General features: G+C 42.4%; 1 protein-coding gene across 1 annotated transcript in view; it reads right to left on the reverse strand.

The window, feature by feature from the left end:
- Positions 1-2,406: 2,406 nt before the first annotated feature.
- The window catches only part of ZCCHC7 (zinc finger CCHC-type containing 7), a 106,247-nt gene continuing 93,257 nt past the window's right edge, over positions 2,407-15,396 (reverse strand). Inside the window, exons 8-10 of the mRNA XM_065740637.1 lie at positions 7,694-7,789; positions 4,166-4,283; positions 2,407-3,413 (exon numbers count right to left, since the gene is read on the reverse strand). Coding sequence (XP_065596709.1) covers positions 2,971-3,413; positions 4,166-4,283; positions 7,694-7,789 — 657 coding nt within the window. The 3' untranslated portion in view covers positions 2,407-2,970. The remainder of the gene's footprint in view (positions 3,414-4,165; positions 4,284-7,693; positions 7,790-15,396) is intronic.

Here is a 15,396-nt window from a genome sequence, read left to right on the forward strand (position 1 = left end):
CAGTTGAGAGACAAGAATGTTGTGCGGAACATTGTCAAATGCTTTGCACAACTCCAGGTACCTGACATCAGTTGCTCTTTCCTTACTTTTCACAACATAAACATAAATTCAGTGTTCATTTAACAGCTCCAAAAGCTCCATTATAGGTATGTTTACTCTTCTGTATTTCCTTGTGTTGGGTATTTTCCGTGCATATCATTTTTGCATTACTGCTGTTGCCTCTCACACTTGCTGGTCTGCTAAATAACATTAAGCCATTGCATAATGCCTGAGTGAGCAACAAGTACACCGGCTTTTTTATTTCCTTGTGGACTCCTTTGCAGATGAGGAACAAAATATTTAAGTGAGGGTACACAGGGATAGAGACTTAGAGAAGATCTCCATGGGGAACCTCTCAAGAACATCACTAGCCAGGTGGTACCAGAAAAATGTTCCTCTAGTTTGGTCAAGAAGTGACTGTCAAGTCTTCCTTTAAAGCATACAACACAGCACCTGTAAAACACCTCCTATATAGATCAAGGGCTCCTCTCCCTTTCTGATGTTAACTGCAGTTTGCAGTTTTGTCCTTGTTCTCTTGCACACTGTTTCATCTGTTTCAGTTTTGGACGAGTGAAACAGAAACCTCCCTCCTCATGATGTTCTTCAGTAAAGAGCATAGTGAACCTGAAAACACTCCAGAGCACAGACACACTACTGTACAACACAGAGAATGACAAAATTCCAGTGATGCATTTTTATCTTAAAAAAAGAAAAAGAAACCAAACTATAACAAAAACATTACCGACCATTTGCCTCAAAAACAGTGAAGAAAATTATTCTGGGACACTCCCTAAAATCTGTCCAACTACAGCTTAAGGGAATTCTCCCCTGCCTGATATCATACTTACGTGCTTTCCAGTACTCTCTGGGGGCAGAAGAACCAATAGCATGCAGTCTTTTGAGACTTATCTTCTGGTCACACTTTCTCAGGGTAGATGTTTTGCAGCCCTGCAGGCTGCTGATGTGTAGGAGATACAGCCTGTTACACACACACACACACTGGTTCCTACTGATTTCTGAGCCACCCATCACCTGTAGATGGAGAATCTGGTAATGCAGGAACATCCCGCATCACAATGCTTCTGTCCAAAGAAGTGCTGCAGGACAGAAGCAGCAAAGACACAGTCTCCTGGTGGCTACTGAGTGAATGGTGCAGCTTCTGGACGAGAGATTTGCAGCTCATTACTTTGCTGGTGACATCACTAAAGCAACGCATCAGAAAAGTTGGAGCTGACCTTAATCAAAATCCTCCTTCTGTGTTTGCCAGTCTGCACGCTGTGCCAGGTGAAGGCTGCTGGAGATTTGTTCAAATAGGAAAATGTATTGGTAAGTAAAAAGGGATGCAAAGCACAACCTATGGGACAAGATGAGCTCAGTGTTGGGGTCTTTTGAAGATACATATTTTATTAATTAGGGCTAAAAGTGATTTACTCTTTTCAACCAAAAGGAAGTTTTTAATCAAGTAATCAATGCAGTCAAGAAAAAAGAAATTTCAGCCACCAACATGGAGGCACTTAACCAAAACTGGGCACTGTGTTAGGAATAAGATGTCCCTGACAAGTCCTGACAGTTCTCGAGTATTACATAGGTTTAGGTCTGCTCCAAACAGCTCTGGACAGGGACAATATGGGCACTGGAATACTGGTGTTTTCATTTGGGATCCTGACAAACAAAAAGCTGGGGAATTAACAGAGAGTGGAACAGTACTGCCTGAAAGATAGCTTTTTTTTTTACTGCAATACCCTTCTGATTTCTCCTCCTCATATACTTGTGCACTGCACAAGTCATAGATTCTTTCCAATTCTGAAGCACAACACAAGGCAAAGGCCAATTTCTTAGTCAGCAGAAAGAGAGGACATTTAACTTTACAGAAATGTGCTGTTAGTTGCCACCTCCTGCTTGAGTGAATCAATAAAACCAGAAAATCTCCTGTCAGTGCTGATATAGTTTCAGCTCAAAATAAGGGAAGTAGGTACTGTTTTCTTAAGTAGTTCTGCTTGCCAATGCACCACAACATAGAACAAACCAATGACTCTGGATATCTCTCGTGTAAATTTTTATTTGGATTATTCATTTGGTCAAGCATTTGTTGTTACAAAACTTTAAACAACATAACTTCAATTCCAGAGTACAAAAATAACTGTCTTACAAATAAATTTAATTACTAAATTTTAGCGCATTATGTCTGGAATCAAATACACTTTTCATGCTCTGTCATTTCTGCAGACACAACTCCCACACCAAGGGGGACAGTGACATATTTAATGAGATGTAAACTCTGTTATATTATTCTCAGCTGCTTTCTCCTGCTGCTCTAACCAGTCAGCAAAGACATGGAATATGGTCAGTAAGAGCTCGCCTGTGCTGTAGCACTGACAGTGATGGACTTACACTGCAGAGCAAGGTGGGAGACTGTCACTTCCCAAAGTGTAAAGCAACACCTAAACAGAACCTTCCAGAAGGGACAGAACTGCACCCTGGAAAGTGGCTGGTGGGAACGTGCACATCTCCACACATCATCCCCAGCTCCTGCTAATGTGAAATCCCCCTTTCACTGTCAGCATGAAGCACTGTACCAAGACCCTGCTATCAGAGCTACATCTCACCAGCAAAGAAAGAAATCCTACCCAAAGCAGCACAGGCCCTCCCCAGCCCAGCCCCTCACATTATAAGCAAATACAGCAAACTTACACTAGGACTGCTGAAAAAGTGAAGTCATTCCAGACACAAATATTAAAAGCTCCCTGCCAAAAGAATAGACCACAACAGACAAAACATCTCCTTTGGAAGTAGATGCTTCTTGTATGACTGGGGCCTGGGCATGCCCACCCAAAGTCAGGGACCTACTCTTATTCAGTGTGTAAGGAGTGACAAAAACAAAAAACAGGCAGAGCCAGGGCCAGCAACTGCCAGTGATCCCCATCTACCTCCTCACCAGCAGAAGGATTTCTGTTTAGACTTCTTCCTCCTCTGTTTAATAAGGAATAAATTATCACTCATATCAGGACTAGCATCTCTCTGTTTTTTCCTTTTCTTCTTCCTTTTAGCAGCTTCCAGAAGTTGTTGGCCATACTCCTTCTTGCTGCCATGTGCCTGGAGAATGGACTTGTGACGTTTTTTGCTGCCCCGGGATGTATGCTTATGATACCCTCTAGGGAAGTCATCCTCCATCTTGTGGTCCCTTTCAGCATCACTTCTGTGTTTTTTTGCTCTCTGTCTGTCTGCCTGGGATGATGACTTCTTCTTGCGATACTGATCTTTGTTACGTTTTCTGTGCTCCTCCCAAGGCTTTCTCTTGCAGCCGTGTCCTCCATGTTTTTCTTCCTGTCGTGCTGTCTCTGGCTGTACTGGCAGAAGGCCAGCTTCCTGCAGCTCTGTAAAACAGATCAGTTCACTTCAATACCTGCAATGAAAACCTAAAGCCATGAGTTGGAGCCATCACAGTTTTCAATGTATATGGCATCTCTACAACAACCTTTTTTGACAGGACGAGAGGGAATGGCCACAAGTTGCGCCGGGGAAGATTTAGATTAGACCTGAGGAAGCATTTCTTTTCTGAAAGAGTGGTCAGGCAGTGGAATGGCCTGCCTAGGGAGGTGGTTGAGGCACCATCCCTAGCGCTGTTCAAGAAGCGTTTAGATGAGGTGCTAAAGGACTTAATTTAGTAGTTGGGTAGGGATAGTGATAGGAGGATGGTTGGACTAGATGATCTTATAGGTCCTTTCCAACCTTATGAACTTATGAACTTATGAACTTATGAACCTTATGAACTTATGAACTTATGAACTAGATTTTTTTTGTGTTTTTTTACTGTCCGTAGACAAGAATCTTTCTTACCAACTTGCAGTTTAAGCCTTCTCTTGCTAGTTTATTACACCTTCAATGTCAGTAGAATTAAAACATCTAACAACACTCATCCAGGAGCTTTGACATAATCTATTTCCATGGAACACAGCAGAATAAGGTCACAAATCTCTTACAGTTCCTGGAGTACCTTTTCAAATTCCTAAAGCTTTTCCCAAGACACAAAAATAATGTGACATTATTTCAGAAAGCAGCAACCCTAGGACATGAAAATATTTCACAGACCTGAAAATACAAAGGGATCTCCCAAAATGTGATGTACCTGCAATCTTTTTTTTTAATCTGTTCGCTCTCCTCTTGAGATCACATTCATCATCATAGTAGTGGATGAATGGAGAAGTAGGGAGCATACTTCCACGCATCCGCTTTTCTGAGCACTCCTGTAAAACAGATTTTAAATCACTACATGCGGCTGGGTTATGATTTTATGGGGAAAAAAACAAGCTGGACTCTGAAGGTGTTGGTCTGTACCTGGCAGAGATGTGTGTCACTTTCTTACAGATGCAAAACAAAAGCAGATCCCACAGAAGGCTGCTGGCATGCAAAGGCACTGGGTCAGCCCGGAAGAGAGCCCTGAACCATGCACTGCTTCCTGGATCACATGCATGTGAGCCTATATTCAACACTTAATTGAGGAACGTAGTTTTTTTCTCTGATGCACACACAACTTTTTGGCGATGTCTGTGGGCCTGAATAGGCTTCCTACAGATTTACTCTCTACTTCTTGGATGCTGCCCAGTTTTTAGGAGCTCTGGGTCTCCATTCCCAATAAGCTATGAGGAGCTTTTGCTCACCGTATCTCCACACTACCTAAGCAGCTTCCCTTCCTGTGTTTGTGACTTCTGCCATATGAGGCCTCTAGGACTCTCCAGAATTCTGCACTCTCTTCTGCACTCTCTTCTCTCCCTTTTAGAGGAGCAATGCATAAAGAATTCATTTCATATGTATTTCATATCCTCGCCTCAGCTTTTATGTGGCCTTTGTTTGTGTGAAGTTAAACGAAGAACCATGTTATTCTCTGTAGTGTCCACCAAGAGAGTACTACTAGGTTAGTCTGCACTTCACTCTGCGCACCTCAACCACTCAGTGTTCACAGGCACCCAGCACACCCCACAACATGTCCTCCTCCACTTTTCCTAGTTTCCCACCCTCAGGTAACCTCAAGTGTAAGGGTGAGAGGAATGTGAAATGACACTTGAAATACTTCCGCTTCATGTAAACGGCACCTAACTAAGGGCAGGCTTTGTTCAGGGCACAAAGCTGTCTCCCTACCTTGAACAGAAGAAAGAAAATGTAAGCACTGCCACAGAGGTTACTGAATGCAACATGGATTGGCTTTATGCAGAGGTACACCAAGACACATTTCTCTTTCTGTGATAACTGAAACACAGCACTTGAGATGCTACACAGCATCTTGGGCTTGCCCTGTAGAAATACAGCCCTCCATCACTTTTCATTTTGCTCATTTGTTGACACGGAAACATTAGCAAACCAAATACAGGTGTCACCCAAATTAGCACTCCTCTTTTCTGCTAAAACAAAACTTTACTGAAAAATCAATTCAGCCATGTCCAACAAGCACTGTGCTATGCCCTTCCCTCCCAGGTAAGCTGCCTTTGCTGCCACACACTTTGTACCGTTCAGTTCTCTTGGGACAGTATTTGCCTTTGGAGGGGACATAAAGAGGATGGGAAGTGGAGCCTGCTACCAGCTTGCAGGAGGAATTCGATGTGCGACTGGCATATCATGATGTGAATGCAAAGTACATCTGCAGAGCTCCTTATTCCTGCTACCTTAAAAACTTGCTGCAGCCTGAATAACGCAGCTTAATTTATTTCCTTCTTCACTTTCCTACACAGGTGTCCCAGAAAACGAGTACATCTTTGCCACGGACTCCAAGACGCAGTTTGGAGGTGTGGGTTGTTCGAAATGGACTATGACATGAACTCTACTAAAGAAAACAAGAATTTTTTCCCTTATTGGTAGCTCAGGCTAAGCTTAAAAATACAACTGCGTTAATAAGTAACACAGTAAATATAGTGAACATATCTGTCAGGTGCTATAATTGCTTCAATTCCTGCAACACATCCCCCCACCCCCCACCCCTGACATGTTCCACAGTGACCTTTTCTCACAAACTGATCCAGATAACTCTAGATTTTAGCAAGTTTTTTGCTCTTGCCTGAGTTGTCTGGAGAGGTCTCTCCAGCCAGGTCTCTAACAACAGAACTTCAAGTGCTCCTGAGCTAGATTAAATGGCAACATGAAAAGAAGCAGACTGCACTGGGAAGCGCTAATTATGTCATGTTCACACAAAGCTAACACCAGCCTTCTCTTCTTGGTAGTCTGTTATTTACTCCAGAAATGTACTAATTACTTTTAAAGCTTATTTGTAACCATGTATTGCTGCCTTCCTTGAATGCCATTTTTTTGACAGTTTAGTAAACTGTTCCTCATCCATCACCAGCAATCACTTTCATTTTTTGTTCAAGCATGTCAATCCAGGTCTCATTGCATGTCTTCATTTTAGAGCACAAATTACTGGCAGTGGCTTTATTCTGTTTTTGTTTAACAGGACCGGTTTCAGTACTGCCCTTATGGAAACTTCTATCTTCTGAAATCTTACATACCAGACAGAACAAGATGGTTCACATCATTAAATTACCAAGGTCTTGCACTGTCACCACACGTGGAGCTATTCCACGTCCTGCAGACATCCTGCATGCAAAGTCAAGGACTTGGACTCACATACCACAGACAAGCTCATGCCTGAAGTGCTTGCATTTCCCACAGGTAGCATCAGGCTGCTGATGCCTCCTACCTAGCTTGGACTGCAAGAGCCACTCATTTCCCAGCTCTTCCAAGGCATCTGTGGAGGCAGCAGCATGACCATCGTACGCATAATGGCCTCAACATACTTCTCAAAGAGAATGCCTTCATTTGTCTCCAAAGATGGCTTTGCATTAAAATTTTTCCTTCTTCCACTTTCAGATCTTCCAGGAGAACAAGCTAGCAAACTTACCCTATCTGTCCCCATTATTATCCATAGAGATTAAATATTTAGATGAAAATAGTTGCACACTTTTCAGGAGTGAACACAGAGAGCAGGCAGGAAAGAGGAAGAAATTACTCTAAGCAGAAGAAAGCAACAAACTTAACCAATACACACGTAACGCTCATTTCCTAGAATATTTGTGGCTACTGGATTTACAAAAAAAATAACTAGAAAAGCTGATAAACGTCTGGAACTAATCCTAGAAGATGCAGCACAGCTTTAGTTTCTACCACTCATGATCACTACCTCTGCACTTTACAGTATGCCGTTATGCTTAATTCAGTTAATTCCTCAGAAGCATGTAGAAAAGGGGAATTCCTAAAACAGAAATTCCAATTGCTGGGCTGATTGTGGTGAATGACCTTATGTTATGCTGAATGTGACAGCAAGGCACTACTGCTTCATTCCATAAACCATGTGAAAAACGGGAAAAAATGTACCTGTTTAGTAACTGTCCATTATATATTCTTTTCCCCAACAGTTCCATTTAAAAACCAAACCAGATAGGAACTTTTCTTTCTACACCTTTAAAATTAGATGGGCGAAATTACTCTACAATGGCCTCCATTGATTTCAACAATGCTGCAGACTCACAAATGTCTCATTAGTACACTTCTGTGTGCAGCATTAGTTTGACTCTTCCAGCTCTTTTCTCCAGCCATGACCTGTGGGAGAGGGATTAATTTCTATTCCAGAGATACACTCAGCACTGAGGCAGAGGCTGCTGAGACTTACATATCCAAAATGTCCTTTCCGGGAGCAGTTGTAGCAGTACACTGCAGCAGAGTGCTCAGAGTGGGAACTGGCTGCTTTGATTGGTCCAGGATTTGTCTGAAAGACAGAAATTGGTGAGAATTAGGTCAGGCAGTATTCCACATGCTGAACTAAAAATAAATTAAATGATTACATAAATATGTTACGCCTAAATCAATCCATTCCTACTTGCTGTTGGAATACTGAGTTCAAAAAGAACAAAGCTATTGATACTACTGCAACTACACAGAGCAGTTTAACCCTGAGTATCACAAATGAGATGGGAAGAGACATGCTCAGTATCTGTTCCACTTTGGCCATGTTGTTTTGGCTCTGAACACAAGCACGTGGGCTGATTTATTTGCCTCGCTTCCTCCCTTCCTCACAGCCTTTGCTAGCTCTTACGCATGCCCTGCTGTCCCCTTGGGAGGGACAGGGCCACCAGCTGCATGGCCACAGCTGTGCACTGCCGGACCCATTTCTCCTAGCTGGACACACAGCAATATGGCACAGATGAGACAGAGATACAGCACCTTCACTTGTTGCACTCCCAAGCCTACACCTGCTTCTGAAAATCATACCAAGAAGCACCGTCACTAAGGAAGAAACTGCCAAACTTTTCAAGTCAACTGAGGACCTGAGTCTGCTGCTCTGGGCTGGACGCTATACTGTGCAGTGCTGCTGCTCTGTGGAATTCCATAGGGCACAGGAAGATTTAGAATGCTCTACCAAATCCTGGTGAACACGTATGAGTTTCCTCCTATTCCCATTTTGCACTAATAAACAGAATATGTGAACATAGGCTTATTCCTCATTTTTCACACTCGCAAGCACATTCATTCACTGGAGAAGAAACTGCAGCAGAGCAGTGTCACAGAATCACACAGAAACACAGAATTGTAGATGTCGTATGAACAGTGGCTAAAAAGCACAAGGGCAAAAGAGAAACCTTAATACAGCCAGTGTAACATCCTCTTTCAGTGCTGCTAGAGGAGAACAGAAGAGTGGCTAACACTTCAAAGAAATTACTAATGATCAGTAAAACATGCTAGAGGGGCTGCTTTTTTCTTTAAACCTTATCACTACACTCATCTATTGTGAAAGACACTGCATCCTCCTGCATAGCTTCCAAAGAATGACAGCAGTGCTCCAAAAGCAGGCAGAAACAACAGAAATCTCTAGCTACGTTTTGTGACTCTGACCCTGCTGGTAGGGTCACCTGATTTCATGCCCACGCAGCCTCGGTTTAAGGATGTGATGCAGGTTCATGCTCCTCAGCTCATATTTACTCAGCAAAAGGAGACTAAGTAGAGTGATGCATCCAACAGGGATTTGTGACAAATGGTGGGAAAGTGGGAAAGGAAAAAAATCACTGGTGAAGCAACATCTCGTATACTTCTCATAAATGACTTACAGTGAGAGCTCTCCAGCAAACAGCAGTATGTAAGTGACTCACTAAGCTGGCCTAGTTTTTCAGGTTATTCCTTTAAACACAGCACAGAAAGTAAAAGGCAAACCTTTGCATAATCCCTGATGGAAAATTTATGGCTTTAGTGTTTTGGAAGAATCACCCATATTCTAAATAGTTTTCAACATAGATAGTAGCCCAAGAAACTACCTCCATTTTGGACAGGGCTCCTAAAGAGCAGAGAGAAATCTTGCGGTTGATACCCTCCTCTGCCTTCCTACTGCACAGGATTTCACCTCTAGAAAATCTGTTTTCAAAGCTGCTGTCAGCTGAAGCCCACACAGGGAGGCTGCCACAAAACAGCGCGCTTCTTCAGCCAGTGCCCCTCTGCCAGAGATCCCCAGGACCAGAATCCTAGTACCATAGTGGTGAAAAATAAAACTGAGACCCATTATTTTACATTCTGTCAGCTAGTCCGTAACAAATGTCACAACTTCACTCCTAAAAAGATTGCATTGCTTGGTCTTTGTGAAGTGCAGTTTAACGAGAACACGTAGTTACAAAAAGCACGCATTATTCTAGAGCAGCAATTCCAAGATGTTGTCTGGCAAAAATGCCTTCATCTGTGCAATAGTGCCCCTCCAATACAATTAAGATTTTGGTCGCTTTTCGTGCTCTTGCATCAAAACTTCATTAAAATTTCTTCTGGGTTCAAAACACTATTACTTACCACGCAAAAAGAGAAGAAAATCTCCCACTATTTTGGACTGCACAAAATAAATGCCCGATGTCTGGATGTCAGCAGGCATGGAGCATGCTCACTGGAGCACTGTAGTGATTTATATGGTTATGTTAGTAAACAAGCTGCGTGTACGCACTCCTCCAATCTCATCTTAATCCAGAAGTTAAATACACAGCAGCAGATAAGAACTCACCTGACTCATAAATTACGCTGGACATCCATGCACCCTGGCGCACACTTCTGTGCACTTCAAGTTCCAGTTGCTAACTGAGACTCATACATCAAGCCCAGAAGGCAACAGCTGTACCAAGTGCAACCGGTGCTGTGAGCTAGCCCCCTGTGTCACCAGCACGTGACAGAGCTGCTCTCCCCTATTTCCAAACAGCCACACAGAAGAAACACCCTGACATTTTCCTCTTGTGTAGTACAAGAGTGCTTAAGCCGCCCTTATTTATTAGGGATATACACCCTGGTGACCCCAACCTCCCCCCTCTGGCCCAAACTAGCTCCTTCCTACTCCATGCTCCCTTTTGTTCAGCTAATGGGAAGGTCACATTTAAGGAAAGAAATTAAACCTGAATACTCACTGCTCAGATTACAACTCTACGTAACTTTACTTCTTTACACAGCCAAACAAAAAGGAAACCTACATTATAAACCCTCTATTTTCTTACTACTTGTGGCTTAAAAAAGCATCTGAAGACTCGAGCCATATGGGTACAAAATAAACTATTCATGAACGTAGTTTCTCTATGTTATATTTTTTTTTTGTTACAAACATTTAAATAATCTATATTTGTAGGGTGATATCTTGGAGATTACTTCACTATCAATATATAGAAGTAATAACCTGGTAGATAGCATTACCTATGAAAGGTCCATCCCATCTGCTATTCTTGCTGAAAGCTTTTCATGCACCAGTAAACTCAGTAAATATCAGAAGATAAAGCATAAGCCTACCACGCCATGGATTTACTCCTAATGTCTCCTCAAAGTGCAGCCTGATGCAACGATTACAAATGATTTTTCTTCTAATGTCATTTTACATAACCCTTTTTTCTGCATGAGTAGTTAGTGTGGAATGAATGAATGAATGCCATTAAAACAGTTAATCATTATCTGGGACATTGGCCTTCCTCCCTTCTCAACTAGGAATCTCCATGACAAAGGCCAAGAGATCAAAATGCCAGGGCTGCCTCACTGGCCTATTTCTGACAGTAATTTTTTATGCAAATAGACCTGCTGGGCAGCTACCTCTGTGACCTTGAGCTCCCCTTATCTGCTCCGACTCGGATCCAACGAGGGCTCGTGGTTACGAAGCTCATTACTACTTAGGATCTGCAATCTGGCTCATTCAGGAAAATCTTCCCACCTCCATTTTTGTAAATGATGAGTGATGGACTGCGGAAGGAAAGGGGCAAGGGGTGTGTGGGGCAGTGCCAAGCCCAGTGTCTGAGCCAGGACACCTCTAGCTCTAAGAAGGTGCTCAACAAAACGAGTGGTACGAGTGCCACGTACAGTGCAGCTGCTCACGTGCAGCTCTGAGAGGTGAACAAGATGTAGGACTTGGACTAAAACTCATTAATGCTGATACTTTACCAATTTCTTGAGCCACTAGGAGACAATCATCAACTGAATCATTACACACTGCAGTTCGCACACTAGAACTGGGCAGGGGAATGATCCAAATGACTAACACAGAAAAATATATATTTATTTTATCTTTACAAATTATCATAATCTGTTTTGTATGCTGAGTGAAACAACGGCAGGTTAGGATCATTTCCTTATATTACAAACTGACAATATAAGATACCATGTTATATCGTAATTATACAAAAGGTTTTTGTTGTTGTTATTTTCTTTAACCATGTCTTGCACCCAGCAGACTTGCATTCCATTGGGTAATTCCTTAATTAGGCAGACTTTTGAAACAAGTATTATGTACACAACAGACCGGAACGTCTCCTTTGGAGTCTTCCTAGTCTATCAGGTGATTGCATCATTAAGCCACATGTGCTACGTAGTAAAAATCCTTATGAAAATTCATGACAGAAACATACTCAGCTTGATGCATACTAATACACGAGAAACACACAAATTTCATGTTTTGACTTCTAAACCCCGTTAAGTCCAAACAGTTATAAATAAATCATTTATGTGCCAAATTTAATTTCTTCATCTTGTCAGCCACCTTAAAAAACTTGCTTCTCCAGCAAGAGTAGTGGAAATTTTCCAGGCAGTGAGCTGTGCTGTTTCAACTGCACCCAAGAATCTTACTGCAAATTACTTCCTGTAAACGAGCTTACCAAATGTGGTGGTAACATCCAACAAAGCTCAGTGAAATAACCAAGAAAACGGCGATGGAAATAAACTTTTTTTTTCCTCCTTACATTAAATAATCTGTATTAAACGGGCAAGATTTTATTTCTGCTTGCACAGTCTGAAAATCCAAAGCCCCTTCCAGAGGAAGGAACTTAACATGTTCAGTCCAATGCACAAGCACTGTGAAGTGGTCATTTTCTACAGAAAAATGACGTTTATTTAATGCATTTTAAATAGATGCAAATAGCACCTACGATCGACTGTCTGAAAATGTTACAGGAAAAGACAAAAAACACATTATGTGCTCAGAAGAAATTAATGTAATCTTTTGATACTCTTATGAGCACAGAGAAAAATATACTAAAATATTAATTCGCAAAGTCTTTTATGAAAAATGGATAAAGAAATCTCAAGTTTGTGCAGAACATGAATATATGCAAGATGGAAAGGATAACAACAACACAATCCCTGATGCCTCAAAATCTTGGTGGTTTAAAAGGCATCCCAATTTTCTCCAAAGGTGGTGGCATCTATCCATTCGTCCATGGCTAATTTTACACAGAATGCAAAACGGTATTTAAATAGGATGGTGCATTAAACTTCTACTATTTCTGATGTAGCTCTCAAACTACCAACCTATCTTTCTTCTATTTTAATTTTAAAGTAAGTTAGCGAACACTTCCTCCTTAATCCCCAGAGACCATCTCTACAGTGACACAAACACGCAAATTTATGACGGCGACACAAATGCTCCTCCGAAGTAACGTGCAACATTAAGTGAAATCGTTTCCTGTAAAGATATTATAGGTATCTATATTTTATTTGCCATCTTAAACATATCTCGGTCTTTATGACCTTATTTTTAAAATGTATTTCCTTTTTACATTTCCTGGTGCAAATGGACTGCATAAATAAGCAATGTGCTATGAGGCTTCAGACTAGCCGATAAACCCTTTCAATTTTCATGCCAGCTTCTTCTTTTGTAATTCAAATCTGGCTGAAAACTGGCAGCTCTGAAAACTGAAACAAGCACTGCCACAAATACCTTGTAATGCTATCGACCTTGTCTGCCCATGCAGTGAGAAAGGGGGATGCATATGTGTCTGCAGTCATCCAGATAACACAACTCATTTTTTTGGGGGGATAACAGAAGCCAGCCCCGGACCGCGCACCAAAAGCAGTCATTACCAGGCAGGCTGGAGAATAAGTCTCTTCAAAATACACGGCGCATTTAAAAAACATATACAGGGCTCAGCCACCGCTTTCATTACCAATTTTAATTTAGCTCCTTCAGTTTGCCAGCCAGATAAACTCTTTAGTGCTGTTTTTTAATCTATTTGCCACATTTTATGTTTAAGATTATAGTAATACGGGACGGGAGAAGGAATCACTTTTGGAGGAAATAAAGAAATAGATCCGCTTATCGGCGCCCATCAGAAAGTTCATTAATCAGCCGGGCTTTGTGCCCCCTAAATTGAAAGGTTAAATAATCCTCTCAGGAATATTTCTCGGCACCGCCGCCAATTGTCCGGAGAGAAGCTGCCATTCACGGCGCTGGGGATCGGTGACAGGGTATTTTACTGGCGCTTGGACGCCAGACAATGACGGACAAATGGCCCGGCGTACAAAGAAACCTTTTAGTACACGGCTGGAAGGAGGACCGCAAGCTTTGAAGTGGGTGGGGAAGGCGCGGAGGGCCCCGCGGCCGCGGCCAGGCGCGGGCACAGCAGCAGCAGCAGCAGCAGCAGCACGCCCTGCGCGGGGCCGGCCGCGCACTCTCGCACGCGCGTGTCTGCGCTAAGCTGAACACAAACATTTGCAAAGCCTGTGAAATCGGGAGATTAGGAGAACTAAGGCACGGCTGCAGTTATTACTTAATGCGCCAGGGAGCCCAACGACGCACACGGTTTTAATTTTTACTGTCATTCCGAATGATGTACAGCTTCCTCTCTCTCTCTCTCTCTCTCTCTCCCCCCCCGCAAGCTTTGCGCGTGCACTCATCACCTCTCCCCAGCAGCAGGAGGAGGAGGAAACACCGCGCTCTGAATAACTTTCTTAGGCGACTGTTTTTAATAAATACGTACTCGGAAGGGATTCCCGACCGCAGCTAACTGGAAGCAGCAACAAGGCGGTGCTGCTGGAGGGTGGGATGCTGAAGGATGAGATGCTGAAGGAGTGCTGCACCGCCTGGCTGGGTGGAGGTTTTGGGCCCCGGTACTTAACGACCATTTGAGCTTTTTTCTTTACAATTCCCAGCGCCCAGGTTTCAAACAGCATTTTTACAAACATCTTCCTCACATTCCCAACGCGTTACCCGTGCATTTTAATGTTTATCAGCCTCCTAGCAGGCTTCTTATGTACCCTCTTAACAACATCATATATTTTCAGGCATACCGACTTTTTTCTCCTGCTTTCTAACAACCGACATCGACCAGAACACACCCTCGAAGAAATGTCAGATACCTTATACTGTAACTGTTGACCAACCCTTTTCCACGTCCTTCTCACACCACCTTTTTCTTTTCTTTTTTTTTTTTTTTTTTTAATTATTCTGTTCCACAAGCTTTTCACTTTGGTACAGCCTGGGGCATTCTGGAGAGCTGGCAGGTTGCAAAAATGGATCGCAAAACTTGGGTCGCCACCTCTCACACATCATCACATCAATAATATCACGATCAATGCTGTTTACTCCACACCAACTTTGGAAAATCTCAGTGCTATTGCTTCCTCTGTCTTTTCCTCCTCATCAGAAAAGCAGAATTGTCTTAACTGGGCTCTCATCTGCCATCAAAAGAAATCAGACCAGACAGATATCATGAGCAAATCAAGAGCAATTACTTTCAAAGAAAAAAAATATTTCAGGATTATCAAAGAAACCCTTCAGTGCATGTGTATGTTCAAGCACAGCACCTACCACTCATTTTTTAAACACTGAATAAAGTAACAAATGCACCTCAGAAACAGAATTAAGCTGCACAGACAAGAAAAAAAATGAAGCGCCTGATGTGCAGGCATAGGTCCCCTCCAGAGCTGGATGATGAGGAGCCACTAACAGGCAAAGGTACCACAAGTTTTGGAGGAAAAAAAAAGGCAAGTATCTTTTGGACTGGATGCTGACTCAGAGAAACTCCAAACATTTTATTTATTATTATTATTTTTAAATATATGACATGATGTACTATGTAAATACTACCTCTTCTTGTAAATCCT

This window comes from Cyrtonyx montezumae, unplaced genomic scaffold (assembly GCF_038088225.1).
Source record: "Cyrtonyx montezumae isolate F1298 unplaced genomic scaffold, pur_monq_1.0 scaffold_29, whole genome shotgun sequence".
NCBI classification, from domain to species: domain Eukaryota; kingdom Metazoa; phylum Chordata; class Aves; order Galliformes; family Odontophoridae; genus Cyrtonyx; species Cyrtonyx montezumae.